This window comes from Eurosta solidaginis, chromosome 1 (genome assembly GCF_040869045.1).
Source record: "Eurosta solidaginis isolate ZX-2024a chromosome 1, ASM4086904v1, whole genome shotgun sequence".
NCBI lineage: Eukaryota > Metazoa > Arthropoda > Insecta > Diptera > Tephritidae > Eurosta > Eurosta solidaginis.
In genome coordinates this window covers 83497460-83518603 of record NC_090319.1, presented here as the reverse complement: position 1 = coordinate 83518603, position 21144 = coordinate 83497460, and the positions used below count along the sequence as shown (strand labels likewise).

The 21144-nt window shown below is 33.0% G+C and overlaps 1 protein-coding gene across 11 annotated transcripts in view; it reads right to left on the bottom strand.

Moving 5' to 3' along the window:
• SNF4Agamma (SNF4/AMP-activated protein kinase gamma subunit) overlaps positions 1-21144 on the bottom strand; it is a 591124-nt gene that overhangs the window by 92122 nt on the left and 477858 nt on the right. For 6 of the 11 annotated variants that reach the window (XM_067758890.1, XM_067758889.1, XM_067758886.1 and 3 more), the window contains one exon: positions 150-283. In XM_067758890.1, coding sequence (XP_067614991.1) covers positions 150-283 — 134 coding nt within the window. Of the gene's footprint in view, positions 1-149; positions 284-483; positions 1100-1190; positions 1403-9848; positions 11596-21144 lie in introns of all 11 variants that reach the window. The other 5 variants (XM_067758895.1, XM_067758891.1, XM_067758893.1 and 2 more) reach the window with 2 other exon arrangements.

Below are 21144 nucleotides of genomic sequence, written 5' to 3'. Positions count from 1 at the left end.
CTTTTTTATATTTATTTTTACTGCTTCGACCATTAGATTATATGGCGTATGTTTCTATGCTGGCTTTATTTGGTTGTTTGCTATTTTTACTCATTTATTATTAAATACGGCTAATATAAAAAAAAAAACAAAAAAAACTTTTTACTCACCCCTCTGGAATCACGGAATAAGATGGCAGCATGATGCGGATCCAATGTACCATCACCACGTAAGCCTCGACTAGCTGCACCCAAAGAAGCGCGTCGTTTCTCCAAATCGGCTGAGGCACGTCGCATATGAGCACCTAATTGTGAACGAGAATGAAAACAAAAATGTTCTATTAGCAAATTCGTATTTTTTTGAAAAAAAAAAATATAATTTAAACAAAAGTTACAACAAGTAAGAACGTGGCAGCAAGGAAATTTAAATATAAAATCACTCAAGGACTACTGAGCATACTTAGTTAGCCTCGCTTCGATATGCACCTTTTCATTGCCCATTTACCTTCTCTCACAATCTTCTCATAGATTTTATATGTCGCACCACAATCCTCCAATATCCGATTCGGCCGACTCAACGTATTCACATCCAAACTTTTTGAACGCATACGAAAATTCTCTTGTGGATCATTTCTCGGTGAAGTGCAAACACTATTCGAATCATGTGATTTTCTTGGCCAAATATGTACCTTTTTGGAAAACTGTTTCAACATTTCATGTATCGAATGGTGATGATGATGATGATGATGACCATTATGCTCTTTTGATTTCTTATGTTCACGCGGCAATGAATTATCGCTATCCTCATTTTGACTTAAACTTTTGGCAAAACTGCTATTATCGAAACGATGCTTGAGCGATGAAGCATTTTCCAATGCGACGCGTTGTTTTGTTGTATAATCGTCCAGCGATGTATAAGCTGCACCGACTCGATGGAAGATTGAATTCATAGTTGGACGTTCGGGTGTACGTGCGCTGCTCGCCCCAGTATGTGTGAAGTATTGATGATCGGCTTGCGATTCATAAATATCATCGAGATCATGTGGAAAGTAGCCACCACCTTGAGCGGGTACAGCCACTGGTGGTGAGCAAGAATATTCGTTCTGATAACGACGTAGGCTCTGAGGAGTAGAAATGTGGGAATTAGAAACAAAAATTAGGCATTGAGTTATATTTTGTTAAACTTCATTATTGTATTTATACTGCACTTACAGCATAAATAGCTGGACTCTGAGATCGATCAAAGATGGCACGTTTCGGGCAGGAAGCACGCCTGAAACTGTTACTGTTGTAACTTTCATAGGAACTGCGTGATATATTGCTGGCATTTGATGGCGAATTTCGGAAGTGATTTTGTAGCGATTTGTCACCCTCTGGTACTGGTTGTGGACTGGAAGACTGTACTACTTTGTCAATAACCTTTTCTAAAGTGATGAAAAATAAAGGATACAAATAAATGGTTTTCCATGATCTCTGTAAAAAATGAAGCCAACTGATAATCAGCTTCCTACGAATGCCCACTACTACGAATCTAGCATGCTAGATTAGAGCGACTAAGTGGTTGTTTATTACATTTATATACTCGATGATTTCTTCCTAAATTGAAGGGTGCAAAAAAAGTAAGGAAGTATGAATGAAGGCCCATTTAAATTTTTGAAATAAATTCATCAAGCTTTAGGCTATTTAAAACGGCGGGTAAAAAGGCGGCCGCCATGGTGTGTGGTAGCTTGCTACGCCTATCACACCAAAGGTCCTGTATTCAAGTCTTGGGCAAAGCAACATCGCAAATTTAGAAACAAATTTCTCCAAGAGCGGTCGTCCCTCGGCAGTGATTTGACAAACACTCCGAGTGTATTCCTGCTATGAAAACCATCTCAGTAAAAATTCATCTGCCTTGTACATGCCGTTCGGAGTCTGCATAAAACATGTGGGTCCCGCCCCGCCAATTTGTAGGAAAAAATTAAAAAGGAGTGCGACGCAAATTGGTAGAGAAGCTCGGCCTTAAATTTCTTCGGATATAGTCGTGCAAGTATTTATTTATTTTCTTAAGAAAGCCATTAATTGAGGTCCTAGTTCCGTAATAAGACCAATTAACTTTGCTTTCTGGCATCAAAAAATCAAACTCTTTTGCGATTGATTTATGACATTGTTAAGGTAGGCTAATGTTTGTTCAATGCCACAAAGGATCCTTCACAAGAATATTTAAATAATTTCTAATATGAAGAAGATTCTTTACTGGAACATCGGGAAAATTCTCAATGAAATTCATCTAACACCAGCTTTTGAAATGGGCTTACACTCCCCAGCCTTACAGAGGTCCAGTCGGATATCGTTGCTCAGCAGGCAAATGCTAAGCAGTAAGCCAAAGATCTCTCAATGAAATAGGCTTATATAGGTTCAGCCTTATATGCGTTCCTGGACAAAGGAGTATTACCCTGCAAAAATCGCGAGTGCTCCAAAATTAACCACAATTCATACAAAAAATATGGTCCAATTAACATTGCGATGTCCTAAGACCGGACCATATACTCCAGCTCCGCATTACATCAGAGTAATCCAAGGAGTACCCACAGTCTAATAAACATCGTGTAGTGATTACAATCGTTAAAAACGAGCAATGATCGGCTTACAACATGTTCGTGTAGAAACATGAGTTGGTCCATCGCTGCATTACAGTGGAATAGAATGGTAAGTACTCCAGTGGATCACATGGTCCAACGATTTTTGCAGGGTAGAAGCACATGTAAACGTAAAATATCTTCGGAGTGTATCGCGCATTAAACTAATTTTTATTTAAACCTGACGAGCGGACCAGGTGGGGAACCGCAGCCCACATCTTTCCACAAAATGATTCTGTAGGAAAACCGATGGCCTCCTTGTAGTACGAACACTATAAACGGGATAAAACTGCTCTTATCAGGCCTTCTCACATGCGAGACACAAAAGCTGGTTTGGTCTTGCTATGAAAAAGAGGCAACGAATACAATTTTGTCCCTATATGAGATACAGAAACGATAAATAAACCAAGAAACTTTTCGCGAAAAGTCTGGACCCGACGAGAGAAATAGGTGAACGCGGCAAACTGAGAGTATAAAAGCAGCGCAGTCCAAGTGATGGTCACTCAGTTTATTTTTAAACGTTGTAAGTGAAGTACGCGAGTAATTTAATTGTGAATTACTACTAACATATTAGTATTGTAAATGCAGAAATTTTTGCTATACGGTATGCGTTAGTAATCGCTCAGTGCATTACTCATTAGCCAAAAAATTCGAATTCGGCAAGAAAATGTGACAATGAAAACCAGGATAGAAAATTGCCCACAGCCGTTAAGATATGGAAACTGCTCTCTTAAATAGCTACCACGCTAGCAAAATATACTCTGCACATAAGTACTTCATAGCGAGCGTTCCCATTAGCCTAGCTCTTAATGGACCACAACAACTTTATTTTGGCTCTTCTTGGATTTTGGTAGAGTAACACGAAAAATTATCACGGCATACTTTAAATAACGTTGTCTTTCTCATGGTGGATAATCAAAGCAAACGGTACACCAATCGACATTCACTCACTGTTGGCCGACCAGCTGTTGTCATGAGGCACACCTACATGTATATTTGCTCAAATGTATTGTTGTTAAATATTGTGACGTTGTTGTTGTTGGCGCCCGTCAGTTACCACAAAAGTCAGTTATAGTTTTTAGCGGACAAATTTCGAGTCCATAAGCCATAAGTTAGTATAAAATAAAAAAATACAAGGCGCAATAAGCGATATCCCTCCGAAGTAGAGCTTACGAATTCTTCTCGAACACAAGCGAGATTTTCGAGAACCGAGAAATCGAGAACTCGACTTCTCGCGAGATTCTCGTGTCTCGAAGTACTCGTAAATCTCGCGAGCTTCTCGACATTCTTACTTAATCGCTGTATGGACAGTATTTATACACTTGGTTTTTTTTACTTGTGACTTTTTTGTTGATTATATTGCTTCAATGACATTTATGTAACTCAAAACATATTTATTATACATATAATTTTGTTCGCAATCATGATTCAATTACTAGAGGTTTGTTCTTCAATGACGGCAGAGCTTTGACACTCCCAAATTGAAAAATCTGGACGGGTTGCTTTTACGAAGTAAGGAAAACGGGTAATAATTCAATCCCCTTTAGCGAAAATTGTAGTAGAAAAGTACCTCTTGTAGTATATTAGTAGTGATAATAAATTTGTAAATGCCAACAGGTTTTGGAGGAAATAATTCATTTTCTACTAAATATTTCGTGAATTGACAAAGAGCTATGTTAGTTTATCATTTTATTCAAAAATACACTATATCAAAATTTGTTTCAAAAACTCCCTGTATGAGCATAAGTTCAATGCATTTTGACATAAGAGGGAGTTAATGAAAAGCATTCTAAGGCGTTCTTCAATCTAATTCTAATATAGGGCGTTTTTGTGCCAATTCTTGAAATGGGAAGTTTTTGAAAAATATTTTGGAGATAGGACGATATTGGAAAGGCAGCCGACATGGTCTGACAAAAAAAAAAAAAATAAAACAAAAATAGCTTATTGTCTCAGAACTTTATATTCCGGTCTTGACTTTGACAGAAGAGTTCAGCTTTTGTGCGGTCCTGCTAGACAGGGAGTATTTACCTTTTTATTCTGTAATCCGGATAAACCGTTAATTTAGAATATTCGGAACACGTTCGTTTGATACTACCTCACGAGGTCCGAATATACATAATATTCAAAATATAAACCGATTCCCCAAATTCTTAAATGTAGACGAATGTTCCGAACATACGGAATGAATAAGTTAACATGCTCAATGAGTACATTTCGTTATAGCATCTTCATTATTTACTTGTCATTTGACACGTGAATCGATTTACTGATCGAGTTTTTGCCGTTGAAGGATGAATTTTGAAGTGGTTTAGGTTTCGTATGGTCATAGGTTTACGAAGGTGCACGATTCCTTGGTGTACTTACTTTTCATAAAATTACCTATTCTCAGCTACACTAATAGATTATGGCAGAGTTACCAAATTCATTATAAAATTTAAAAAATTGTTCTAAGGAATTATGCAGTTCAGTACTTATCGGTTTTTTTCTAAACTGATTGCTTTCTATTTCTACAACTAATACTTTTAGAAAAATCGCAAAGAAACAACACAGTTAACGCATGTCAGTTCGATTTGGGAGCAAAATGGCTGCAATTGTCAAAAAATTTGTCTGTCGAGCAAACCTCTTGTGATTGAATCATGGTTCGCAATATTTTAGTTTTCAACGAGACATCAAGAACACGGCTTCTCGCGAGGTTCTCGAATTACTCGTAATACCCGCGATCTTCTCGACTTTCAATTCAATCGCTGCATTGGCAATATTCTATATATTTCTGGGTTTTTACTTGTGGTTTTGCGGACATTTTGGCTTCAACTCCAGAAGATCTCGTAAGCTCGATATAAAACAGCCAATGAATCGATTAAGTTGAATGTCGAGAAGCTCGCGAGCCTTACGGGTAATTCGAGATTCGAAAATCTCGCGAGCCTTACGAGTAATTCGAGTTTCGAGACTCGCGAGAAATCTCTTCTCGAACATGTTCGAGAAATCGTAAGCTCTACTCCGAAGAGATTTAGGCCGGGTCTTGCAATTTGCGTGGTGTTTTTTAAATTTTTCTTACAAATTAGCGGGAGGAGACTTAGATACATATTTTACGCCGAATCCGACCGGCATCTGCAAAGCAGATTAATTTTCACAGAGAAGCTTTTCATGGTAGAAATATATTCGGAGTATTTGCCAGATTACTGCCGAGGGGCGACCCCGCTTAGAAAAACGTTATTCTAAATTTCTTTGCAGGGGAACTGAAACCAAGATCTTCAGTGTGATACAATTAAACCACACCACGTCGGAAGCATATTAATGTAGCATTAAAAAGGTCGAAGAAGTGCCGAAGTGCTTTCTTCACTTGCTTGCTGTGGAGCCAGGTGCGGCAAATTGAGTAAGTAGACCACATGACAGTGGATTGTAGAAACATTGCTCATAATATTTACGCCACACTGGAGCAAATGCGAATGCGATGCAGGGATGGGAGTCGCTTCCACAAATTGTGTAAGTTTCTTGGTACATGGACACTATAGAAAAACGGTCCCTCAGGGACTGCTTTAAAATTATTTTAGGTAGTCGGATATACTATTTATTACATGAAAACTACGGGATCCACCAAAGGCATTGTTGGTACGCTTTTTTTGACAGACCTTGGTTGCAAAATTTCCTATACCCATGATGCAATTACAAGGTGACTGACGTTGGCAGCTTCTCTTAATAATCCGCTATCTTGAACTCCCACTCTGAAACTCGATTTGCCTCTTTGCGAAACTACTTTTTCATTCAGAGGAAAAATTGTAGTAAAAACCATACAAATTTATTTTCCTGGAAAAGTATGGAACGGCATCCCTTTTTTTCTCCAACTCTATTTTATGTTGACATTTCTATAGTTCAAACTAGTGACATTTCTAAATAAATGTATTGTTTATTCCACAAAATTATTTAAATTTGCCAAATTTTCGGCGTTAAATGATGGTAAGATGTTTCATGATTTATATAATACCGATAGATATTATTTTAAATAAGTTCTTAAAACTTTATTTATAGGTTTTGTTGGCGGCGATGCAAGAAACCAGACGCAAAGTTGAGTGCAGTTGATTTGATTGCCACCGATCCAAAATTGGTTTTCCAAAGAGGTAAAGAGCTGTGGGATTACTTAAGTAAGGATGAGCCAGAAAAGCAAGCACGCCCTGTGAGTTTGGAACAACTTATAGTCATCTTAATGGTCGAATCGAAGCCAAAATAGTTACAGTCTCTAGCTCCCTGTCCATTACTTCATCGTCAATGAAAGAACGACGAAGATGTGAATCGCAGGACAGTAATGTTCCTGCTACGCATATAAAGGGTGTCTACTGAGAAATATAATTTTTATATAATAACAATCGAGTTTTATTTTTGCGTTATGCAATGCATATGCACTTCCTTTATATATTTGGAAACGTTGCTAACCACTTGCAAAGGGGCTATGTTGTTTTTGTTCCAAAGTTAAGTAAAACTAATTATACTATTTGTAAACCGACGGGCACATAAACGCAAACACGACGTGCGGCCCATTACCAGACGGTATAGCCATGCCAATGCTGACACACCTTGGTGATGAGGGGGGTAAGCTATCCGACGCACATTTTCAATTTATCGGTGAAGTCCATTCTCATTCCCGAACGATGGAAAACGGCAATGATACTTCCACTTTTAAAGCCTGGGAAACCAGATAACGAAGGTGAGTTGTATCGACCGAAATCACTCCTTTCGCTAGTAGGGAAACATAAATTACGGACTGAGCCAGGAAAACCCCCATAATAGGACGGTGCTCATGGCACTCAACCTGCCAAAAGTTTGGCACGCTACTCCAAGACATAGAAGGTGCACCCCTTTCTCCTTGTCTAAAAAGATGGACCTCAAATTATCTGAAAGGTCGGCAAGCATCTGTTCAATTTAGGAACGAAATTTCAAAGTCTAGTATAATTAAACAGGGGGTTGTTGTTGTTGTTGTAGCGATAACGTTGCTCCCCGAAGGCTTTGGGGAGTGTTATCGATGTAATGGTCCTTTGCCGGATACAGATCCGGTACGCTCCGGTACCAAAGCACCATTAAGGTGCTAGCCCGACCATCTCGGGAACGATTTATGTGGCCACATTAAACCTTCAGGCCATCCCCTCCCTCCCCACCCCCAAGTTCCATGACGAGCTTGGGGTCGCCAGAGCCTCGTCTGTTAGTGAAACAGGATTCGCCGCGGATAGGTGAGGTTGACAATTGGGTTGGAGAAGCTATATATTGCGCTGGCAACCTGAAGGGTTGCGCTACACAGCCCCTTGCATCTGGTATTTTAGTCGCCTCTTACGACAAGCATACCTACCGCGGAAATATTCTGACCCCCTAACCCGCTGGGGTATAATATATATATAAACAGGGGGTGCCACTGGGTGGTTTCCATCCACGATTCTGTTTTACTGATTTCTACATATCAAAGCTCCATTCCACACCAGAAGGAGTTACCATTATTTCATACGCCGGCGACTGCACGATAATGACAACAGGACCTGGCCCTCCAAAAAACGAGTTAGTTTATAGAATAAGTCGCTATCTTCCCTGTCTTTCTGGTTTCTTCGCCTCGGGCGAGCTGGCACTATCACCGACCATATCCAGGGTCACTCTGTTTAGGAGGTGTAAGGAACAGATGACGCAAATATTGGACTTCACGTCGATGGTATTACGTTATCGATTGTCAGTCACCTAAAGATATTAAGGGTAACGTTCGATAACAAAATCACCTTCAAGTCACATGTCACCCGAAATTGTATCCAAAGTACAATGCCGTAACAAAATTCTCAAGTTGTTTACCGGCAGTACTTGGGGAAAAGATAAAGGAACGTTGCTAGCCACTTGCAAAGCAATTACCCGGCCGCTCATCTGCTACGCGGCATCAGTTTGGTTGCCTAGTCTTAAAAACATACACTGGAAAAGGCTGCAGGCCTGCTAAAATGCTGCACTCAGAACTGTCACGGGATGTCTTCTTATGACCCCTGACAGCATTATATAGTAAGGCAAAAGATCTCAAAATTAAAGAGCATAACGAAATACTGAAGGGACAGTTTTTGCTTAGTCACAAAGCAGGAAACTCTAGCAAACAACTGCTTGATCTCATCCAAGAGGGTTAAGGAAACATCTCCATAAGATGAGATCAGGTACCTACATACCAAGGAGCCCTAAGCAAAATCCATACAGAATTAGTAAATGCTTTTGTTGGGTCGCGGCCGGTGAACCACGTTATCAATATACTCTATCTTATCCTTACAGAAGAAGAAAGCTTTGGACCTCTGCCCACAGTTGGGCTATAAGCATATTGGTTGGAGGATAAGCATTTTTATATCACTTCTCGAAATAAAATTTGGCATAATCAAAAGTTGGCGGGACCTATACTACTATTTTTTTTTTGGGAATGTTTTTTTGACAGAAATACACTCGAATCGCTTATCAAACCATTGTCGAAGGACGACGCCGTTAAGTAAAAATACTAAAAATTTGCTTCTAAAGTACCTGGAACTGGATACCAAAAATTACCTATTTACCGCGGCAGTCGCTTTGGCCTATATTCACTTCTTTCATAAACAAATTACAAAATATTAGTTTCGTGCTTTGCTAAAAAAAGTACTAGGTTTAATACTATTTCCATTGTGAATTCATACAAGTGGTGAATGTTAAACAAAAACGTTCACAATAGTAAACAGCCTCGATCACCTGTTCAAATTATTTGCTCAATAGTGTTTTTCAAAAATTTTTGTTGACGACTTTTTTATTGCATTATTAACATATTTTAAAATGTTTGCTTAACTGGCTGCTCAGATTTTATCTGTTAACTAGATTTTAGAAATGAATAGAAATATGTAGTCTGATTTTCAGTATACAAATTTAAAAGAAAAGCTGATTTGAGACACAAATGGGCGATTCATGGCAGTTCAATTTAATAACCGCGAGCAAAAAAACAAACCGATCTTCCATTCTCTGGCAATTCGCGACAGCCATTCTCCCTGTCAGCTATTATTTGACAGGTAGGTATGGCAATGGAAGAATAGAAAGATTTTTCACTTGTATGAATTCACAATGACTATTTCACAAAAGGGTCCCTTCTTTTCTTCCCCTTTCTCTGATCCTTCGTTTAATATGGGAGTTTTCAAAATGGGTTGTCACTACATATACCATCTTGTCGTTATTACATCATATCCTATACCTATACTTCTCTCCAAAAATTTCGATTATTCACAATTTCACTTACCTTGTAACCAATTTGGTGATTTTGAATTGGTCGATGACCCCGAGCTGCTGCTCGAATCAACGCTATGCAGTGTGTCATTGGTAGTGTTGCACGAGTCACTGCTATCGAATAAGCTGCTGTCACGTGGATAACTATTACGTGTGCCAAAAGGAGAATGATTATTATGATGTTCATGACGTGTTGAGCAAGCGCTTTCAGCACTCAATTGCTTTTCGACAGCATGCTGTCGATATAAATGCGTTATGCCGTGCATAATGAATTATTTTTATTATTTTTTTTATTAATATTTTTGTAATTTAAATATGTACGCATTAACTAGATAATGAGGAGTTATTATTATTTAATTTTATTAATTTTTATTTTTTTGTTTGTTTTTATTTTATGAATTTTAAGTAGAAAATTAGAAAAAAATCACACTTTCAGATTAAATAAATACTGAGTTATTTAAATTTTTTTCACAGCAAAATTTGTTTGCTAAATCACACAATACAGCAGCAGAATGGCGTGAGTTTATTTAAACGTTTTAGAATTTAATTTGTTTTCATTTTTTATAGCCTGCGTATGCAAGGCCAAATTGTGAGTAAAATTATAAAATCACAAAATGCAATCACACTTTAGCTATTTTTTTAAGTTTTTTTTGCTGGGATTGCTTTTTGCTATATACTTTTTAAGTCACATGTTGCTGTTGTGTTTTCACTTTTTTACTATAATTTTTATATGCAATTTTTTTTCCTGACGAGATAAAAAACGTTTTCTTTTTACACTTTTCACAAATCAATTCGTTGACAGGGTGACGGCCAATGTCAGTGACCTTGCAGCTGACTTTTACGCCTTAACATATACTGTTGTAGTATTTGTTTTTGTTTGTATTATTGCACAGAAAACTGACATGCAAAAAAACAAAATTATTCATTAACTGTAGCAGTAGTTCTGGTTGTTTTTGTTGTTCACTCGTTTTTTTTTTTTTTTTGCTTTTGCGGTGTGAGCGACACCTTGTCGGCCACCCACCCGTTAAATTAATAGAAATGCCACGCAGCCGGCATCCGATTTCAAAAGCAACAAGTAACAACACACAATTAAAAGCAACTACAAATGCATGTGCGGTGCTGGTGTTAGTGGTGTTATTGTTTGTGGAGTAATCGTTGTCCCACTTAAAGAAATACAGCGCTGTAAAGCTCTCTCACTCTCTGATTACAACATCCACTCACTTCCGCTAGTTTGCGTAACAGCACTGACACTCACTTGTTTAGAGTTGACTTGCACTACACTTTTTCATGTTTGCATAGTTGCATAATGTTTGTTTTTTTTTTTTGTAGCTTAGCTTCACTTCTAGTTTGTTATTGTAAATGCGTCTGCTGCCAATAATGCAGACGACAACTTTGTTGTTATCGCTGACTTTGCTGTTGGTTTTTTTGTTTTATATTATTTTTGTACTACTATTATTACAATCACATGTGCGAGTTATGTGCACTTTACATATATGCACTATGTACAATAACAACAACTTTAATCGTATTTTGTACGAGTAATGCTTCCACTCGCTTTTTTGAGTTTGCCACTGCCAATGCAGTAAGTTGGTATTGGAAACTGTTTTTCTTTTCACTATATTTTTTTTCTTGTGTTATTGTTGCTATTTTCGTTGTTATAGCTGCTGTAAGTATATTAGCTCTGATTACTATTGTTATTATTGCTATTTGTAACAATGTTTGTGTGTGTGTTGCAATTATCACAGCGTTGGTTGAATGACCTGTAAGTAAGTCAAAGTTGTAGAAAACATAAATTTGTACATACAAGTTTACATTTTTGTGTTGTACGCGCGCACACACTCTCACTCAATCACGTTGTGTGTATTTTTGTTGGCAGACGTGTATATATGTGTGTGTAAATAAATATGGAATATGTTTCCACCTATTTTTTGGTTGAATTCTATTTTTAAGTTACAAGTCGAATGATATGTCAGTCATGAGATTTTGAATAGTCAGTACGGCAAGGAAAATGAAGTAAAATTGCATAAAAATATTACATGAAATAAAATTTAAAAAAAGTCAGATAAAATGTGATACATATAAAAAAAAGAGGTGAAATAAAAAATTAAGAGGGGAAATAAAACAAAAGAACCAAAATAAAAAAAAATGCAAAAGACAGTGGAAAATAAATTCAAAAGAAAGAATAAAATAATTTTAAATAAAGTATAATATGCAGATAATAATAAAATAAACAAATATACATAAGTTAAAAACAAGGAGAAAAAGTTCAAAATGTAATATAATAAAAGAAAGAAAAAACATCGCAAAAGGACAGGGCTCATAAAAAAATGAAAATAAAGCAAAAAAGGAGACATATGTATATATAAAATAAAAAATTAAATATGAAATAAAATATATTAAATTAAATAAAATAAGATAACATAAAATAAAATAAATAAAATTAAAATAATTAAAAATCAAATAAAAGATTAAATGTTATAACATATGACTAAGCAAAAAAAATAAGCCAAAATTAAGAAAACAAAATAAAATATAAAATAAAAAAATATAGAACGAGTATATTCCAAAATGAAGCTGAAAGAATAGCACAAAATAATATCAAGTAAAGAAATATATACATATAATATAAAATATAAAAAAGTTATTAAAAGGAATGAAAAAAAGATAAAAAAATTGATAAAATATTGACAAAAAGAAAAACAATAATATAATTTAAAACAAAATTAAATAGCACAAAATATGAAAAAATTAAAATAAACAAAAAAGGAAAAAATTCAAATAAGGTAATATATCGTCGGTACAATGCCAAAGTCACGAATGTGCCATTTTTGTTTTAACGAAATATTACGTATGTCAAATTTTGCAAAGCCAAAACAACAAATGTGTATTTTTTTGAAAAAAAATTTTTTCAATTAAATAATGAAAATAAATGTAAGGCACGATAACCTCCGAAGAGATCTAAGGCCGAGCTTCTCTTCCAATTTGCGGCGTGCTCCTCTTGATTTTCCCTCCAAATTGGCCGGATGGGACATACATGTTTTATGCCGACTCCGAACGGCATCTGCAAGGCAGATGAGTTTTCACTGAGAGCTTTTCATGGCAGAAATACACTCGGAGCGCTTGCCAAACACTGCCGAGGGGCGACCCCGCTTAGAAAAATTTTATTGTAATTGAAAAACCCTATTTCTAAAATTTCTGATTTTGCTTTGCCCGGGGTGTGAACCCAGGGCATACGGTGTGGTAAGCGGAGACCTCTATCATCACACCACCAATTAACATTAATTAATGGTTTACAAAAGTAAACCTTCCAAAAGTGGCTGAAAAAATACAAAACTTCTATTTTTAACAATGTCATACGCGTTTTTCTCAAAACATCAAATATGCACATTCGTGGCTTTGGCATTGGACCGACGATATATAATACAACAAAGAAAGGATATAAAAGAATTAATAACTAAAAACTGAAAAGCTACATAAAATATCTAAAAAATTAAGAAAAAGCTCAAAAATGCGAATAAGCGATGAGTTAAATTAGCGATGAGTTAAAAAATTAAGTAAAATTTAAAATAAAATGGAACGAAGTAAAATAATATGCATGAAAAATATTAAAAAAGATACATTGAGGTGATCAAATAACATATATGTATCCACAAAGCGCATTAAAAATGGAAAACTTTAAGTAAGAAAATTAAATAATATAATAAAAAACTTGAAAAAAAGATATAAATGATGGCGTAAAAAAAAATAGAAAGCAGAAAATAAAAAATTAAAACTAAAATAAAAAAAAATAATAAAACAAAAAAATCATAAATAAATAAATAACTACAATTAAAAATAAAAAAAATTTAAATCAAATAAGAAAAAATACACAGAACGTAAATTATAATAATATGCAACTTAGAAAAAATAAGAAACAATTAGATCATTAAAAATGAAATGAAAATTAAGAAAACATTTAAGAAAAACTTAGAAAATATAAAAGATACATTGAAAAAAAAAACAAAAATTAAATGTGATAAGTAAGAACTATAATGATGACGTACAATTAAAAATAAAGAAGTAAAAAAGTTTTGAAATAAAAAAAAATTAACCGAAATAAAAAAAAATAGTTTAAATAAATAAGTAGCTACAATTGTAATATCTGTTTGTCATACACATTTTAATCTTAACATAATTATAATTATTTAATTTTATGAAATTTTATTTTATTTTTAATTATTTATTTTATCGGCCCTAGCAAGCCAAGATTAGTGGGGCTGCTGATTTGCATTACTTTGAAGATATGATGTATCTGATATCTCTATTTTATTGTTTCCCCAAGCATTTATATTTTTGATAATTTTGCTGTTGTACTCTAAAAGACTTAAGTCTTATTGTACTAATGTTTAATTACTAAATAAATACAAATACAAATTAACAATAAGAAAAAATTAAAAAAAAAAAAAACACGGAAGGTGAAATATATTAATTATAACAAAGAATGAATACGAAAAAATCAAATAATTACAATAAAATAAAAAATTAATTAAATTTAAGAAAAATTTAAAAAATGGCTAAGCTTAAAAAATGAAGTTTAATTGAAATTTTAAGTAAAAATTAAAATGAAAATGTAGAACGAATTAAATTAACATGAAACAAAATAGAACGAAATGAATAAATAAAAAAATAAAAAAAAATAAATTTAGAAAGTACATAAAATGTAAAAAAAAAAAATAAATGTGGCAAAGAAAGAATAATTTAAAAGTAAAAAGTTTTAAAAATTATATAAAAAAAAAAGAACTATGAAAAAGTTATACATGATGTAAAATTAAAAAAAAGGTACAAAGCAGAATGTAAAATAAATATAGAAATAATTTAAATAAAAATCGAAAATAAATTAAATAAATAAATAAATATAAAATAAAAAAATGGGTTAAAACATATGAAAAAAAAAACAAAATAAAAATAAAACATATATATATAAAATTAAAAAAATATTTTAAAAATGTATTCGTTTTATGAGATATTTTAGGATAAATAAAAAAATTAAAACGAAATGTTATAAAATGGCAAATAACCCGAAACAATTTTTAATCAAATACATACACTGAAATACGTAAACATAAAAAAGAAATTAAAAACAGATTAAGCAAACAAAATTTCCTTTGAAATGAAAAAGGTAAAATAAAACAAAGGAAACAATACTCACATTGTTTCTTCAATTTTCAAGAAACATAATAGAAATAGAACTTATGAAGACAAATAAACAACCGCTGTAGTTAGTAGATGAATGGTAAGAGCAGCGGCCCCAAAATGGCGAAGGAGTTTAGCAGCGTTGCAGATCTATACAGCGAGCTATGGCAGTTGTCTTTTTTTTTTCTTTCTTCTATTCTACTTTAAAAATGTTTTCAATAACAGCGACCAAAAATTATTGTTAAGGCGCCACGCCTGCAACAGCTAATGGGACTTGGAGAGGTATAAAACTGATGGAGCAATGGAGTTTCGAAGCTACGTTGGGTGTGCGAGGGCGCACAAAAGAATGAAACAAAGTAAATTTAATTGCTGAGAAATGCTTTGTGAGAAAGTAGGTCGCAATTGTGCGGACAACAAAATAGTAAAGGGGAAACACCGTATGTAGTACACGCCCTGCCCCTCAACCGAGCAAACAGAGAGAGTGACCACGACGTGCAATTCCTATGCGAAGGAGATCTTTGCGCAGCGTGTAGCCCGGAAGTACCCCAGAAACTGATAGGATAACTATAAAAATTAGCTTCAAATTGGCTGTTGCTTCCCATGTACAACAAATGGCCGACTTGCCGTCGTCTTATAGAGACCATGGCCGAAGTTACACGGTCACGCTGGACGTAAAAAATACCTCCGACTCTCTTTCATGGTGTCTTTAAGTTAGAAAGTCATTTGAAAGATCGTTGGTTGATGCATATAGCAAATCATGACTAGAGAAAGGTATTTTTCCTGTAATTTTGGTTATTTATTTAAACCAGGTAAAATGTTGTTGCAGTTGTTTTTTTTCTTAAATTTCAATTCGACTTCGGTTTACTTCATTTTGGTTCCTTATTCACAAATCTTATCAAAATATTTTTTTCTTGACCTACTTTTTCAAACAAACAAAAAATTGAATAAAGGCAACAAAAAAGAGCAAATAAACTTAAGCTACAAATAGATAAGAAAATTAAAGCATAGAAAATTTTGTTTTGTTCTTAATTAAGTAAAATAAAAAACAAAGAATGAAGTAACTCGTTTGTTATACTCTAGCTAAACAAAATAATGAAATTATATGGTATCTACCAAGAAATTTAAATTTTATAATTTATTGAGTTTTGCAAATTTTACGGCCAGTTTGTTGCCGATCTACGTACATATAACACACAAATATAGATTTGTTTGTAAACACGCGTATTTGTGTGTATGAATCAATGTATGTATGTTTGCACGTATATATAGAGCGCCAAGGTCATTCGCATTGCAAAAACAAAATAAAATCAGATAAATTTTTATTTATTGTTTTATCAAATATCACTTAGCAGCCAAATAGTAAGAAAAAACCAACAACAATAAAAAAGCAATTTTGTTTATAACTACGTCATTTGAATAGCGTGCGATTGCAGGAGCTGGGTGAAGATGGTGAAGATGGACGTTTTGTGAAAATTTAAATGTGCTCGTGCCAAAAAACACGCACGTCTGCTAGACTGGCTTTGATTGTATGTGTATGTAGTTATATATGTATGCAGCCAAACATATATGTGTATATGGGGTATTCCATCCCATTTCGACCAATTTTGAACCCGATCCCTTTAGAATTGGCTGAAAGTTTTTCTTCTTTTTCTAGCTTACGAAAGACGTTTTTCAGAAGTTTTTCAAATTTTTTCATCCAACTCAAAAAAAGTTATGAATTTAAAAAAAAAACACCGTTTTTGTTTTAAAAATGCTATAAATTTTTCAAAAATTAACCGTTTGGGATCTTTTCTTTTTGAAATTTGTTTTTAAATGTACTTTTCGGAAAAAATTCAAAAAAATTTTTAAAGTTTTTTTTTGTATTTTTTCAGGTTTTCGAGATTTTTCGAATTTCGCCCTTTTTTTTCTCATAAAAAACTTCAATCAATTCTGCAATCATCCCCACTAATCCCGGGGTGGGCCGAGAATTTTTTTTTTTTATTTAATTGAAAAAAAAACTTTAAAATTTTTTTTATATTTTTTCCGAAAAGTACATTTAAAAACATATTAAAAAATGGTCCCAAACGGTCAATTTTTGAAAAAGTTATAGCATTTTGAAAAAATATTTAAAACTTATTTTGAGTTGGAAAACGGTGTTTTTTCAAAATGCTATAACTTTTTCAAAAATTGACCGTTTGGGATATATTTTTTTTTTAAATATGTTTTTAAATATACTTTTCGGAAAACATACAAAAAAAAATGTAAAAGTTTTATTTCAATTAAATAAAAAAAAAAAAATATTCTCGGCCCACTCCGGGATTAGTGGGGATGATTACAGAATTGATTGGTTTTTTATGAGAAAAAAAGGGCGAAATTCGAAAAATCTCGAAAAACTGAAAAATTAAAAAAAAAAACTTAAACATTTTTTTGAATTTTTTCCGAAAAGTTCATTAAAAACAAATTAAAAAAAAAAAGATCCCAAACGGTCAATTTTTGAAAAAGATATAGCATTTTGAAAACAAAAACGGTGTTTTTTTTTTAAAATTCATAACTTTTTTTGAGTTGGATGATAAAATTTGAAAAACTTCTGAAAAACGTCTTTCGTAAGCTAGAAAAAGAAGAAAAACTTTCAGCCAATTCTAAAGGGGTCGGGTTCAAAATTGGTCGAAATGGGATGGAATACCCCATATGCATGTGTGTATATTAAAAAGCGTTCTTAACTAATATAATAATATTTTAATTAAAATAAGTTCTATTTTTTAGCTCTAACTTTAAATCTTGACTTTAATTACTATTAATTCAAATTAAATTGTTTTATGGTTTCCTCCTATTAACACTAGGCTCCTTTTAGTAGATGCAAAAGAGCAATAAAAGGCGTGCCATTGTTTTTGCTTTAAACAAAAAATTTGGAAAATTTTAAAGCAAACATTTTTTAATAAAATTAAACTTTTTAGCTGAAATGTGATATACATATATATATTTTTAAATTGCAATTTGTTTGCTAAAATATTTAAATAATTAAAATGCTAAAAAAATTATTTTCTTTTTTTTCTTTTTAAGAGATCTGCAATGAAAATGAATATTAAAAATAATTCTTAAACAAAAATTTAAAAAAATGTTAATCAAATTAAAAGGCAAATGGATTAGAACAACCTTAGGTAGAGATTAAAGATTAAAAAAAAAATAGAATATAATGTTTAAATAAAATAAAACATAAAAAAATTCAAACAAACTTAGGAGTTTTCTTAATTGTATCTAAATTGATATTTTTAATAAGCTTTTAGGTAAAAATTTAAAAATTGTTGAAACTTAAGATTTTGCATACAAAATAAAAAAGAAATCAATGAAAATCTCAAATATTAGAAAAATTGTGCATCAAAATTGTATATTTTTTAATAAAATATATATTTTAATAAAATAAGTCAAAATTTGTTATTAATTTATATTATATGTGTATAAAATTTAAGTTTATTTAAAAATGATTGGATCTTGAAAACTTTATTATCGAAATGAAAAAAAAATCTTCAATAAAATTTCAAATCTTTTGTAATCAAATTTCAAATAAGTAACATGATATAAGAAACATATTAAAACACATTTTAGAATTTTTTTAGCAAAATTTGACATTTTCTATTAAACGCTTCAGGTAAGATTTATAATTTTTCAAAAAATGTTTGATTCAAATATTTAAAAATTTGTTAAAACTTAAAAATTTGGCAATCAAAATGAAAGTAAAAAAAATCTTCAATAGAAATTTCAAATAATAAAATTTTTTAAGGAAAATTTTTACAGTCTTTGAAAAAAATATTTAATTAGAGTATGAAAAAATTGAGTTAACATGAGGTTAGAAAAATATAAATTTAAAATTTTTCAAAAATTGCTAAGCTTAAATTAAAAAAAAAAACAAAAAATATTTAATATAAATATTTGAAAAATTGTTCAGACTTAAAAAGTTTGCAATCAAAATGAAAAGAAAAAAAAAAAACTTCAATAAAAATTTAAAATATAAAATATGAGAAAAGAAAAAATAAATTGACTTGATTGACCTCCGCGGAGTTTAGACAGAGTTTCTCATACAATTTGCGTCGTTCTCCTTTTAATTTTCCCTACAAACTGAGGGGACGACATACATATTTTATGATTATTTCGAACGGCATCTGCAGTGTAGATGAATTTCCACTCGGATGCTTTTCACGGGTGAAATACGACCTCGTTTAGAAAATCTTTTTTCTAACAAAAAGATTTTTTTTAGTTTTATTAATTGTTTGGGAAACAATTTAAACAACTCGACATTAAGATGGACAAGGCGACAGTTGTTCCGAGTATACCTTGCAAATCTTTTCGCAGCCTCTTCTTGCGGGAGTGGGATTTGAAAAAAGATTCTTCACTCTTGGTAAAAGCTCTGAAGTACTCACTTGGATCGAGTATATTCGAAACTTTTTACTGAGTATGAGTACTAACATTGATACTTTGATGCGAGTATTTCATGTGAGTACCGGTATCGATACTTTTTCTAAAAGTTCTATCACTAATCATGAGTACACTTCATAACTTGTTTTATATTAACGAAAATTTAAAGAAGAACTGATAAAATTTTCAAATCATCTATGTTGCTATCTTTTTACTCGCAAGTGTACATTGACAGATTTTCGTTGATTATTGTGGGTCAAATATTATTTTACATAGTTCTCTCGTTATAATTTACATACGAAAATCAACAAGTCTTGCAAGTAGTACAACAAAAACAAGGAATATAAAAATTAAGAACAAAAATTTAAATAAAGCTCTTTCTTGCCAGAATTATGGTGAAGTGTTGGGGCGTGACTGAATGTAAATCAAACAAATAATTTGTAAGTGATTACATTGTGTTTTGAATTTGTCTGTATGTCTGTAATCTGTATTATTTAGATCACTGTTTTTGTTATTCTCACTCCAACAACAAGTGCTCAGTTGGCGTACGCGCAATTTTGCACGAACACACTTTTGAATAAGAAGTCATTAAGGTGTGGGAGGGGTGTGGTGGTGGGTCAGTATTTTTAATAGCAGGTGCTGAACTTGTTTTTGTTAATAATAATCTCCGTGTTTATTTTTAAATTATGCGACATACACTTGAGATACACTCAGATTACCAACATAGCTTTAAATTTTTCCAAAATTGTTTTATAATTTTATTGTTTTTGTATATAAGACTGAAATGTTTACAACAGGCCTTATCAAAACGCGCCTTTCTCGAGATAAGAGATAACGAATCGTACCTAGTTGGGAAATAGTTTCGAGGTTTAGATGATGGTAGCGTGCTCCGCCTACAACACCGACTATCCTGGGTTCACATCCCGGGCAAAGCACTCCCAGTGAATTTCTGCCATGAAAAGCTTCTCAGTGAAAACTTGTCTGCCTTGCAGATGCCGTTCGGAGTCGGCATAAAATAAGTAGGTCCAGTCCCGCCAATTTGTACGAAAAGATAAAAAGGAGCACGACGCAAATTGGAAGAGAAGCTCTGCCTAAAATCTCTTCGGAGGTTATTGCGCCTTACATTTATTTATTTTAAGAAATCAACTTTCAGTTTTGTTTTTTCTTTTTAGCATAGTAAAAAATTGCTCCAAACAAATTGACTCACAGCCAAAGTATAAAAAGTATGTTCAACCTATATAAATGTAAATGACTAACTAGATAATTTATAAACCCTTAGTTAATCTGTAATGAAAATAAATCGTTTCCATATATGTACATACGCTGAAAGAAAAATACTGGTAAAATTAACCGAAATTTCTGTCAATTTTTATCCATCGCAACAAAATGTTGAATCAACTGCGCACAAAACGTTGATTCGTAATTGACCGTTTTAGTAGTCAAATGAACAAAACAAATTGTAAATAAATGTAAGGCGCAATAATCTGCGAAGAGATTTTAGGCCGAACTTCTCTTCCAATTTGCGTCGTGCTCTTTTTGATTTTCCCTACAAATTGGCCGGACGGGACCACATGTTTTATGCCGACTCCGAACGGCATCTGCAAGGCAGATGAGTTTTCACTGAGAGCTTTTCATGGCAGAAGTACACTCGGAGCGCTTGCCAAACACTGCCGAGTGGCGACCCCGCTTAGAAAAATTGTCTTCTAATTGAAAAACCTTATTTCTAAAATTTTGATGTTGCTTTGCTC